General features: G+C 38.3%; 1 protein-coding gene across 2 annotated transcripts in view; it reads left to right on the plus strand.

Annotated features, from left to right (window-relative positions):
- The window catches only part of MYH11 (myosin heavy chain 11), a gene marked incomplete at both ends in the record, with an annotated part of 49,332 nt that extends 36,602 nt beyond the window's left edge, over positions 1 to 12,730 (plus strand). For both annotated transcript variants that reach the window (XM_079543034.1, XM_079543035.1), the window contains 16 exons: positions 229 to 441; positions 865 to 1,009; positions 1,093 to 1,299; positions 2,451 to 2,555; positions 2,655 to 2,807; positions 3,176 to 3,424; positions 3,692 to 3,904; positions 4,569 to 4,781; positions 5,372 to 5,533; positions 5,873 to 6,001; positions 6,410 to 6,498; positions 6,742 to 6,865; positions 7,025 to 7,233; positions 7,752 to 7,860; positions 8,439 to 8,611; positions 12,595 to 12,730. In XM_079543034.1, the coding sequence (XP_079399160.1) occupies positions 229 to 441; positions 865 to 1,009; positions 1,093 to 1,299; positions 2,451 to 2,555; positions 2,655 to 2,807; positions 3,176 to 3,424; positions 3,692 to 3,904; positions 4,569 to 4,781; positions 5,372 to 5,533; positions 5,873 to 6,001; positions 6,410 to 6,498; positions 6,742 to 6,865; positions 7,025 to 7,233; positions 7,752 to 7,860; positions 8,439 to 8,611; positions 12,595 to 12,730 (2,629 nt within the window). The remainder of the gene's footprint in view (positions 1 to 228; positions 442 to 864; positions 1,010 to 1,092; positions 1,300 to 2,450; positions 2,556 to 2,654; positions 2,808 to 3,175; positions 3,425 to 3,691; positions 3,905 to 4,568; positions 4,782 to 5,371; positions 5,534 to 5,872; positions 6,002 to 6,409; positions 6,499 to 6,741; positions 6,866 to 7,024; positions 7,234 to 7,751; positions 7,861 to 8,438; positions 8,612 to 12,594) is intronic.

A 12,730-nucleotide genomic window follows, 5' to 3' on the forward strand; every position in this document is an offset into this window, starting at 1 on the left:
TTCGTAAGGCCTTGATAATACTGCCAAGTAAAGAATAAAAAGTAGCAACACAATTGATAGGCAAAAAGCATAAACCACGATTCCTACTGAAGTAACCATGTACAACTAAGTATTTCCAGTTTATTAAGATTAAAATCGCACCTTGAACATAAACCTTTAATCTCTATACACTGATGTCCTGAAAATGAAATATTTTTTAATACAGAAAATTAAACACTTTTTTTCCAGGCTTGAAGAGGAAACTAGTCTGAAGAACAACGCCCTCAAGAAGATCCGAGAATTGGAATCTCACATCTCTGATCTCCAGGAAGACTTGGAATCTGAGAAAGCTGCAAGAAACAAAGCAGAAAAACAGAAGAGAGACTTAGGTGAAGAGCTGGAGGCTCTTAAGACAGAGCTTGAAGATACTTTGGATACCACAGCCACCCAGCAAGAGCTCAGGTATGGAGACTTTGCCCGCAGATGGAACAATTCTAGACTTTCATAGTGATAGTCTCCAACATATAGACAATCTTCAGGTTACCTAGGCTATTTTTTTTTTCCTGGAACTAGGTATCTAATTGTCTGTCTTAGGCATCTTAATAATTCAGTCTTGTACTCAACAGTCGAAACTCTTTTCGCCTGATGTTTCACGCAGGAAACCCATTTCTGTTAACTGATCTCAGTACAACTTCTTCTGATCTTGTCTGTCATATATCCTGTGAAAACTACCTCACAGAATTTCTTTAAGTTCATTTTTGCATTATCTCTCAACGTGATATAACTTGTAATTAGTCTGACTTTACAACTATGTTGGAGTGCCATTTTCCCAGTGACTGGAACGCTCCTAGGTGCTCCTCTCCATTTATGTATGTCTTCTTGCAGAGCAAAGCGTGAACAAGAAGTCACTGTGCTGAAGAGAGCTCTGGAGGAGGAGACTCGAACTCACGAAGCCCAAGTCCAGGAGATGAGACAAAAGCACACTCAAGCTGTGGAAGAACTAACGGAGCAGCTGGAGCAATTTAAACGGGTAAATAGCAATCCATCCCACTGATAACCACCCACTAAGTAATACGAATTCCTTTTACAAAAACTCTTTCTTCATGTTTGTAGGCTAAAGCAAACTTGGATAAGACCAAACAGACACTCGAGAAAGATAATGCTGATCTGGCTAATGAAGTCAGGAGCCTGAGTCAGGCCAAACAAGACGTAGAGCACAAAAAGAAGAAGCTGGAAGTACAGCTGCAAGATTTACAGTCTAAATACACTGATGGAGAGCGTGTTCGGACAGAACTCAATGAAAAAGTTCACAAGCTGCAGGTAAAAGGGGGGTTCGAGCTTTTACTATGACACCTTGGACTTGAGTAGACCAGTTAGACTAAGTTCATTGGAAGTACATCTGGAGGAATCCTTGCCTTATTGACTTCAGTTAGAACACTCTTTTTTTTTTTCTTTTGGGTGGGGTTCAATTGTAAGGCTCCTATTTCAGTTATCACACCATTAAACAATTACAACCACTCATGGAAGTGAGAGTTGTTAGTCTTACAATTCCCTGTGTTGTGTAATGCCACCACTGTTTCAGTGACAGTGCTGCATATTTTACAAAGATCCTGTTTGTTTATTGCTGTGTGGTGGTGAATGTCAATAAAAATAAGGATTTTGGAAATTGATTAAACTGCATTAAACTCATAAGATGCATCCAGAAAAATGAAAACGGAAGTGGAATGCTTACTTATTTGTGATTTAGTTCCCAAAAAGAGAACAACTAAAAATATTTTTAAGTAGCTCTTTGGTAGATTTGCAATGCCCAGCAATACTGATCAACCACAGTTACAAGTTTGTTCATAGCAGCAGTAAGCTTCTCTCACTAATTGTAAGTTAATTGATAAATAAGAAAATATATCCAAAATATATCAGGTTCTCCCAAACCTGAAAAGAGAAAGGAAAATACAGGGAAATCCTCATGCCCTTTTGCAATTCACTGGAAGTTGAAGGAAAAACAGGAGATGAATTTTCAGCATTTCTGCTATTCACCTGAACAATACTATTTTTCACAAGTGAATTCCTAGAAATGCTGTCTGTTACTGTGGTACATACAATATATTAGCATTGTCTTATGAATAGAAACAGGCTATGATATATAGTAATAAAATGCTAAGGTAAACTCCAGACAAAAACGGCGTCTTAATACATATGCCACAATGTGCAGACACAACACGCAGACACTACAGATTTTCTGTGTAGGATTTAATTCCACAGAGCCCCACATATTGTCCAGAAGAATTGCTACAAAGTTTATGATTCTCCTATGAACTAGAAACACTTTTAGTGCTCAAGATGACTCAAAAAGCATAGCAGCATATTCAGAACCCCTTCAAACATTGAGACTTTGATCCAGAGCAAACTAAGCAGAGGAAGTTGTTAAAGTTGCACAAAATAACTGAGTGTTCTTTCACTTTGGTCTCTCACAGATTGAGGTTGAAAATGTTACCAGTTTGCTCAATGAAGCAGAAAGCAAGAATATCAAATTAACTAAAGATGTGGCAACCTTAGGATCTCAGCTACAAGACACACAGGTAAACTTGTATGTAGTAACAGCTCATCTACAATTTCAAGAAATGCTGTAAGAAGGCCTCAGCTAATGACTGTCTTGCTGGTTGATGTGATTACTGTAGGAGCTGCTTCAGGAAGAAACACGGCAGAAGTTGAACGTGACTACAAAGCTCCGTCAGTTAGAGGATGATAAGAACAGCTTGCAGGAGCAGTTGGATGAAGAAGTAGAAGCCAAACAAAATCTGGAGAGACATATTTCTACACTGACAATACAGGTATCAGTGCCATACCTAAATCATTACCTCTATCACCAAGTTGTGTCAGTAATTCCAGAGGCTTCAGACAGGAATCCTAGCACAATATATAGATCTTCAGGAACTTGTGTTGTTAGCCCAGATGGCATCAATGGAGACAGAAGACTTCTTTATCTTCTTCTTTATGCTGAAGAGTATCTTTAGCATAAATATATATTTAAAGAGGTCCCAAGGCAGTTTTTCACACTTGGCCTGTATGTGCATAGTAGGCAAGTAGTCTGCCTGGGTCAAATTAGAGGTTCTGTGGTCTTGGTTTTCTCCTACTCCCCTTCTGTGCCAAGCTTTGTTGTCACTGATATAATGATTTCTTCTCTGAATTCAAATTTCAGCTCTCCGACTCTAAGAAGAAGCTACAAGAATTTACTGCTACGATAGAAACTATGGAAGAAGGTAAAAAGAAATTCCAGAGGGAAATTGAAAGTCTCACACAACAGTTTGAGGAAAAAGCTGCTTCTTATGACAAACTGGAAAAAACCAAGAACAGACTCCAGCAGGAGCTGGATGACCTTGTGGTGGACTTAGATAACCAGCGTCAGCTGGTCTCCAACCTGGAGAAGAAGCAGAAGAAGTTTGATCAGGTGTGGATTTAAGATTCTCTTTTGCTGTGCTATCTCCTGACTTCTCTGTGACTTGCAGGGAATCAACTAAAAGATGATAGTGAAAGATAAAGCAGCGTCAAAAAAAATAACTTAAACTTGAATTAAACATGTCATATAGCAGTTAATTTCTATTTATATGTATTAATCAAAATGCACATTTCTCTTTGTCCTTATCAACTGACAAGAAAGTTGTAACAGAAGAAAACCTTATACTAATATTCCTATGTTAACACTATCACTTTATAGATGCTGGCTGAAGAGAAAAACATCTCTTCAAAATATGCAGATGAAAGGGATAGAGCAGAAGCTGAAGCTAGAGAAAAAGAAACAAAGGCTCTGTCCTTGGCCCGTGCACTTGAAGAGGCATTGGAAGCCAAAGAAGAACTGGAGAGAACAAACAAAATGTTGAAAGCTGAAATGGAAGACCTTGTTAGCTCCAAAGATGATGTTGGCAAGAATGTAAGTTTTGGGCTCAGAATGATTTTCACAGTAAGTTAGAACAGCAGCTAACAAACAGATAATTGTTTTCAGTGTGGGGAGCTTTCTGTAGCACACAGATTCATTCAGCAAGATCAGGTATTTTGTGCAGAACTCCAAGTTTGTTCCATTTGCATCCAAACCTTCAAGGGACTTGGCAAAGTAACTGGAAGTTACTTTTATTCTTAACATGGCTTCAAGCCTGAAGATTGATTTCTAAGACTGGAAAATATTAAAGACTTTCTAATTCATTTAGTAATTTAATAAAGAACTTTTAAGTGGTAAACTCTGCAGATGTCATTTTAGTGATGTGACCTTACCACCAGCTTAACATGTACTTGTATAGCTGCAGCAAATTTCCACTGTTACATTACCGATCACTTCTTTTATTACAGTGATAATATCACTTCTAATACGAACTAACTAAATTCACTGCTGATACTTGACTGATTAAAATCAGTACATAATAAAGTGTAAAGAATCTCAGGTTGTTTCAAGGGAGACTAAGTATACAAAAAATGCAATTAACTCAAATTAGCTCATTCACTGTCTGCAGCTGATATTTTCAGATGTGACCTATATAGAAAATAAGCTGGGTTTAACTGGATTTATTTTTGTATAACAAATCTATTTCATTGCTTAAAAGGTCCATGAATTGGAGAAGTCTAAACGGACACTTGAACAGCAAGTAGAAGAAATGAAGACACAATTAGAAGAGTTAGAGGATGAGTTACAGGCTGCTGAAGATGCCAAACTTCGGTTGGAAGTCAATATGCAAGCCATGAAAAGCCAGTTTGAAAGAGATTTACAAGCCAGAGATGAACAGAATGAGGAGAAGAGGAGACAACTCCTTAAACAGGTATCATTTTACTATTACAAACACAGTAACAAAACCAAAAAACCTGAATGTTCCCAGGCTCATGCCATTAGTAAAGCACTTCACTATAATAAGAAAGCATTATATATATAAAGATGGCATAACAGTATTATATTTTGCATTTCAGTAGCAAGCACACAGTTGCTAACAGATGTAGCAAGTCAACACTACAGTCAATACAGTAGAAAACACGTGAATTATTTTCCCTAGCACAGTAAATATTTTCCTGTGTTCTTAGAACAAGTGAAATAAGACAGTTTCTGATATGTCTGCCTTCCTAAAGTACATGAAATAGATACTAAAGTATTGGAAAGGGAAACAGACAGGACAGAGCCTATTTGTACAGTAGCATTGTTACAGCTAGGAGAAATCCCATAGTCATCTTATTTCCAAAAGTACAGGCCCACAATGCTGACTCCTTTGGAGAATCTTCAATTTTTGAAAATGGAAATGCATTTTAACTGCTAGTAATACCACAGTTAATAGACACAGATTATGCAGGTTATCCAGACTCACAGAGTGTTTAAGAGTATTGAAGAATGCTTTCTATACGTGTCTTCTCTAACAATCAGCTCCACGAACATGAAACGGAACTGGAAGATGAGCGGAAGCAACGCGCCCTGGCAGCTGCAGCCAGAAAGAAGTTGGAGGTTGATGTCAAAGATCTAGAAAGCCAAGTTGATTCTGCTAACAAAGCTCGGGAAGAAGCCATCAAACAACTTCGCAAACTACAGGTATGTAAAACCCACAAATCCAGTTTTTTCTACTCTTTTGTCATATGCTGACAGATAAACAAAGAATTGAAATATTCATAAAGATTAAGATGGCACACCCGCAAACATGCAAGGGAAATAAGGTCAATAGGCATTACAAAAACTACAGCACACAAGTGGAAGCATCACTCTCTTTAGAATAATTAAGAGTCTCTCAGCATATGCTAGCTGATCTCTACAGAAAATACACAAAGGCTTTGTGGTTCTACTATGCTTGTGTCCTATTATGTGCACATTTCTTTGCATTGATGTTGTTGTAAAACTAGACAAAAATAAACTTTCGTTATTCTTTTCAACAAGGCTCAGATGAAGGACTACCAACGAGACCTGGATGATGCACGGGCTGCCAGAGAAGAAATATTCGCTACAGCCAGAGAAAATGAGAAGAAAGCCAAGAACCTTGAAGCTGAACTCATCCAGCTTCAAGAGGTAAAATGGAAAACTTTTAAAGCAGTATTACACAGAATATACAAGATCTTCAGTAGCTAGACAGAACTGCATTGATATGATATAATAGCCAGAGATGGAAAATTAAAAACAAAATTTGTAATATGTTTCATGCTCTCCAGTGGCGTTGTTGAATATACATCTGAGCATAGCCAGGTCAAGCTCACCTTGGAGGAAAGCACAATTTGGGTTTAAAGGGAAGTCAACTCTACGATCCAATACAAATTGTTCTCAATAGCTAGACATTCTTCCCAGACATTTATGATTTAAGTGTTTATTCCATTAACCAGATAACCAAGCTTACACCAGTTTTTGAGAGTTCATAGTTGTGTAACTTTGTGAGAACACTTGCTCATTTCTTTGCTATGCTGCATTTTTCTTCACTCCTAGGATCTGGCTGCTGCAGAGAGAGCTCGCAAACAAGCAGATCTGGAGAAAGAAGAGATGGCAGAGGAACTTGCAAGTGCTGCTTCTGGAAGGTAAGAATAGATTGGATTATTCACAGAGCTATAAGCATGCTGCTGAAAATTGCACGGTTCCCAAAAGAAGGTGTATTCATGTCCCAACAGATATCCAGTCTTAACAATACAACATGTATGCATCTGAATGGTTTCGCTATCTGATTTTCTTTTCCTGGTGAATCATAGGTAGTTCCTAATAGCTTTATGTGTGTTCAATTGGTCAGAGCCATAACTGTACACTTCTTAAATTTAAACTTACAGAACAATCCTACAGGATGAGAAACGGCGCCTAGAGGCAAGAATTGCCCAGCTGGAGGAAGAGCTAGATGAAGAGCACAGCAACATAGAGACAATGAGTGATCGCATGAGGAAAGCGGTGCAGCAGGTAGAGCTCATTACAGCACGTGTGTCACTTTGTTTGTATTCCAGTGAAAGTTATCTGTGGCTTTGAAAATATATTTGGAGAACTGCCACCATGAATCACCACCTGATTTTCCCTGAAAGTACACAACGCTTTTGACAACATCCATTCTTGCCCTTGCAGGCAGAGCAACTGAACAATGAGCTGGCAACAGAACGAGCAACCGCACAGAAGAATGAAAATGCCAGGCAGCAATTGGAGAGGCAGAACAAGGAGCTGAGGAGTAAACTGCAAGAGATGGAGGGAGCCGTGAAGTCTAAATTCAAAAGCACAATTGCTGCTCTGGAAGCCAAAATTGCTTCTCTTGAAGAGCAATTGGAACAGGAGGCCAGGTACTTAGGCTTGCAGAGGGCATAGACATCCATTTATTGTTCCAGTTAATGAAACAAAGTAAACAAATGCATATATATTTGTGTAATCAGGTTCTCAGAACCATTAATGTTTGGTAAATTCTCTCCCCGCATAACATTCCTTAGAGACATGGCCACTAAAATTGGAGTTATTACAGACTGTGAGTAAAAAATCATTTTGTTGCTGAAAAGTTCTATTGGTAATGGTAAGAATCTGCCCCCTTACTTTACCACGTGACCCTAGCAGATTCTCTATCATACACTGCCATTTGTAGGACTATTTCCTGAGGAAGTCAATTTGTGTTTTAGATCTCCTTATCCCCTCAGGAACTTATCATGCAGCAAAAACACATTGTTTTTTTTGTTTGTTTGTTTGTTTTTAATCAAAGACATTTACATCTTGCTTAGAATTCATCTGTTACATTCAGATAGGCCTTTACCATATGGTTCCTTGGTGCCACATCAAGCCACATCACCAAATGTTGCACTGTCATTTGCAGAGAGAAGCAGGCTGCAGCCAAGACATTACGCCAGAAGGACAAGAAGTTGAAGGATGCATTGCTGCAGGTGGAGGACGAGAAAAAACAAGCAGAGCAATACAGAGATCAGGTATGAGTCTGCATCATAAAGGTGTTAGCCAAGGGCACAGACATTTTCTAGTTTTACTAAAAATTTTCAGATTTCTGCCTTTCCTAAAAAAGCAAGATTCCGTGTTATACCTCAAGAAGGGTCTGTGCTAGGACAACTATAAAGCCTTTTGCTAAAAGATGTGACAATTTGATTTTTCTTCCATGCTGAGAGAAGTGCCAAAGCACTAGCCCTTGTCAATAGACCAACAGTCTGACTGTGATATATAGGACTCTGCACAACATCCCTTTTGGTACAAAAATGGAGACCATGATCACATTTTGTACCCTATTGAGATATTTAACTTTACATAACACGTATCAACCTGCAAACCAGAAATGCAGAGTCAGGACTGTGTAGCAAAATAAAGAATTAAGTTTGCATCAGCAAATTGAACTCCCACAAAGTAGTTATATTTACGTTTTTAGATTTTAAGTTTTGCCTTTGATAGAGGAGAAAACTCTCAATAGAAATATGAATAGAAATATGAAATTTAAATGAGAATCTAAAGCTATCAGATGTATTTCAACCTGAAGAATTACTTTAATTTTGTCTTGTAGGCTGAGAAGGGCAACCTACGACTCAAGCAGCTGAAAAGGCAGCTGGAGGAGGCTGAGGAGGAGTCTCAACGTATCAATGCAAACCGCAGGAAGCTGCAGAGGGAGCTGGATGAAGCTACTGAGAGCAACGACGCCCTGGGCCGGGAGGTTGCAGCACTGAAGAGCAAGCTAAGGTAGAGTGCCATTGTTTGAGGAAAAATTGAAAATTTAGCATTAAACTAAGGAAGTAAAAAATAAAATAATCTATTCAAGTAACAAACAGGCACAGATAATGAACACAAGGAGTAACTTTGCAGTGTTAGCTTGGCAAATGCAACAAGAAGCCAAAGTCAGAAGGTGAAGTGCATATCATGGACTGCAGTAGTCAGGATTTTAGCTGAGAGATCAACAACTGTGACAACATGGCACAGGCCTTACTACTTTTCTATCCAAAACTGCTGTTGACTTAAATAGGAACAGAATTAGGCTTGGTTGCTTTTGAAAATACTCCTGTGGCCATATAAATTTCTACAGTTACAAATGGGTAGAAATGGTCATGCTTTTCATACTTACACACACACACACAGCTCATATGTAATGACTGTGATAAGTCTTGTGCATTTTCACAGACAGCAAAAGGCAAAGCAGGTTATACAACTCTCATTCAAAGGTTTCTGAACCTCACCTTTCCTTATATAGGGTCATCAGACCAAGGAAAGACCAAAATATTATTTTGCATTTTCCTTATTAAAACTGACTGGGAAAAAGATCAGAGCAGTCAGATACATACCTGAGTTTTCCTGCACTTGTTGGGTCTGAAAACACTAAGACAGAAACACAGGCTGACTTGATTCATAGGAAATTTCTGTATCTGCATCATCAAACTGTAGAACTCTGCTTTCTACCTAAAAACAAAAAGTAATTCCAATGAAACTAAAGCACCTGCCTAGTTGTGTTCTTGCTGCTGTAGTTGAGTTTTTCCATTGACATGCATGCAACTTCAGACGTAGATACTTCAAAGCAAAGAGTTAGGGATGTGGTAGCCTTCTCTGTTAGTACCACCTTGGTTGGTACACACTACTGGCTCTGTTACAAAATAGCTGCTGCATTCAGCCTTTTTTATATAGAAAAGGATATTTACATTGAATAGCAGATTATTTTTTTGTTTGACCTGAATGTACTGTAATTGGCGGTAATGTACTTTGTTTAATTATTTAAAAGTAATATACCTACCTCTGATCATGACTATGTGCTTAGTATAACTGCCCGGGATTCTTTATCTCTGTTTCAGAGGGACACAGGAACCTTCGCATGACTAAGCAGGTACCATGCCTTCAACTTTGCAGCTAGCTTGTGTCGTACAAATTCCATTTTCTTTGGCCCAAGTAAAAATTATGTGAGGTTTCTGCAAACTGTGAAGGCTTGGATATCTTGGCATTAATTTTTTTTAAAAAGAAACAAATATTACAATAATCTAGCTATCATCAGCTGTTCATCAGCAATACAACTTTTTTTACAAGTAGGCTACGTACTGACGTAGACTTACCAGTGTTGCATTCTCACTTCTTATAAGCTCTACCAACAGAGTACCCAATAAAGTACTCTGACATTTTCTGCATGTCAATTGTCTTTTTTTTTTTTTTGCACCTATTTACAGCCAAAGATGAAAAATTTGCAAATCAAATACACTATTAATTAGTAAAATTGATTTAAAGCACTAATGAACATGAAGTGTCACAGCATGTTAAGTGTTTCACATTATTTCTTAAGCATATTGTAATGTTGAGTCTAAGGTAAGATCCTACCTAATTCACAAGATTTTAGAATACCTTGTTTGCATGTGGTTTATTACACATTTATGCCATCCAATCATGAATAAAAGGAAATTGTGCCTTTTGTTACATAGCACTGTGCCTGTGGTTGCTTACAAACAGCTATTACTAAGGCTTTTAAAACTATTTTGCAGACATTACCTTGCTTGTCTACAGTGTGTTGCTTGTCTACTGCTACTGAAACGTAAAGCACAGACAGAAATTAACGTGAACACTGTAATACAGCACAGCATTACATCACACCTCATCACATTCTGTAGAACTAGAAATGACACCTGCTGTTGCAAAAATTAAAGAGCTACTGCCTTGTAATATTTGTATATCTTCTATTTTACATATGCTGAATTTCGCTGTGAATACACAAATATTTAAAGAAGCTGTCTTGTCCTTGCATGTGCCTTTTAGTCAGCCTAATTTTCCCAGAGCGTGATTGAAGCATCACTCCAGTAGCACTTGTTCAAAGGTAGACTAAATAGATGCTAAGCAAAACACTAATGCTTAGGCCTTGCCTCAGCTGTATGCATTACTCTAAAAGTACTGATGCAGATGATCACAAGAATATTATCAAAGCCATAAACCTGTTTTAGATTAACAGATTTAAAAATTATTTATAAATGGGACCAATACCAATTTGAAGGAAGTTCACTTTCTTTGTAGCCAAAACTGTACTGCAAGACTTGGTTACACTCTGTTACTCTCCACCAGTAACATGTTCTTTTATAGTACTCCAATGAACTACAAGAGTGTAAAAAGCCATTTGACAAATGCCTTGTATGTAAGTCTAGATAGCAAGAGCCCAAGGAGGGAAGGGATCCAAAGAGCTCTTCCTGATGAAGACAGAGATCTTCATTGACAAGATCAAACAAATGTATTGACCTAACCAGAGCTTAGTAACAAATACCTGCCATCATGAAATAGTAGATGCTTCTGGTTTCATCTGTCAAACACAACAGAGTAGAAACATACCCTTATCTTAAAGTCTTCTAATACGTGCCTCAGAAGAACTAAGGCTAAGAGTAGATCTTAAGTGTTAGTATCCAGCAAGTTGCTTGCTCACATCAAAATTAAGTTACCATAAAGGGTTGGAAAAACAAAACAAGAACTATATACGTACGCAATGTGTTCTATCTTGGAAACACAGGTTTGGTTTGTACTCTAAAATAATTTAGGCCAGCCAACATTCTTATCTGCTTCCTAATATGGAAGACAGAACTTTGAACTTGAATAGCTGCTGCAGAAAGGACAACTCTGGCTTAGTCTTTTGCAAGGACAAGACAAGCCTTTAAATATTTACACATGATTGCTGTACCCAAAAGTGCAGAGTTGGATACATTTTAATACCAAATTAGTCATTTTGGCATAACATTCAGTGATCATGAATTTATTTTGTTGCTTATGTCTGTGGTCTCAAGCCTTTACAAAGGTTTGCTTAATTAAGAGCAAGTGAGAGGCCATGTTACAAAACTCCAATGTTTTGTAGCACACAAGCAATGAAGGCCAAGATGAGACATACTCATCTTCTGTCTCACTTGCTCACACCTCCCAAAGATATTAACCTTGAGGACCAAAGTGTCCCTGGCTTGGGCTGTAGCTATGAAATCTATGGGGATGGGAGGGAAAAGGGAAAAGAAAAGGGGTAACATGGGAAAAAAACATTTTCTGCGAGCTTTTCTATCACACATTGTCTCTACTGAGCGTCAGCACATGAATTATAACAGTTCCAAAACACAGTGATGGCTTCCTCCCCATTGTGGAAAAGGCTGGAGCTACTCACAGCCTAGAACACCACGTCACAGCACCTGTGGTACTCTGAGCAACACAGCCTGACTGTGGGATCAGAAAACACCCACTGACATCTACAGCACTGCTCCAGTCTCTGGCCTCACTAGTCTTCTGTAACTGGTGAGCTTATTCAGACTAAAAATTCAGCATGAGCTTTCTGTGTCTTCTTGATCTTTGAGAAATGCAGGATCAGTACTCCACTAGTGATGTGGGGGATAAGCAATTCATTTTTCCCAATCCCTTCTAAGGACATTCAGTTGTAGTCCCAAAGGGGAAAAAAAAAAATAGAAAGGAATTTAGGGCATTTGGAGCAGATGAATCAATTTAGAATAGACTTCAAGGACAAGAACAGGAATCCCATCACAGTTCCAAGCAAGTGGGAGTCTCAATCTGTCCACATACTAGCTTCAGATGCTACAGAGAAGACAACTATGTTAGGTGCCCACAGTTCTTGGCTGTTTTTGTTTTAAAAACCTCAGACCCACAGGTACTGTTACAAAACTCTATGATTATTTGTGAGGGCTGTAAATGACCTAACATCTGATTTTATTTTGTTATTGCAGGAGAGGAAATGAACCAGTATCTTTTGCCCCACCACGTAGATCTGGAGGCAGAAGAGTAATTGAGAATGCAACAGATGGAGGTGAACAAGAAATTGATGGAAGAGATGGAGATCTCAATGGAAAAGCCAGTGAATAA

This window comes from Tetrao urogallus (genome assembly GCF_951394365.1).
Source record: "Tetrao urogallus genome assembly, chromosome: 15".
In the NCBI taxonomy this organism is placed as follows: Eukaryota; Metazoa; Chordata; class Aves; order Galliformes; family Phasianidae; genus Tetrao; species Tetrao urogallus.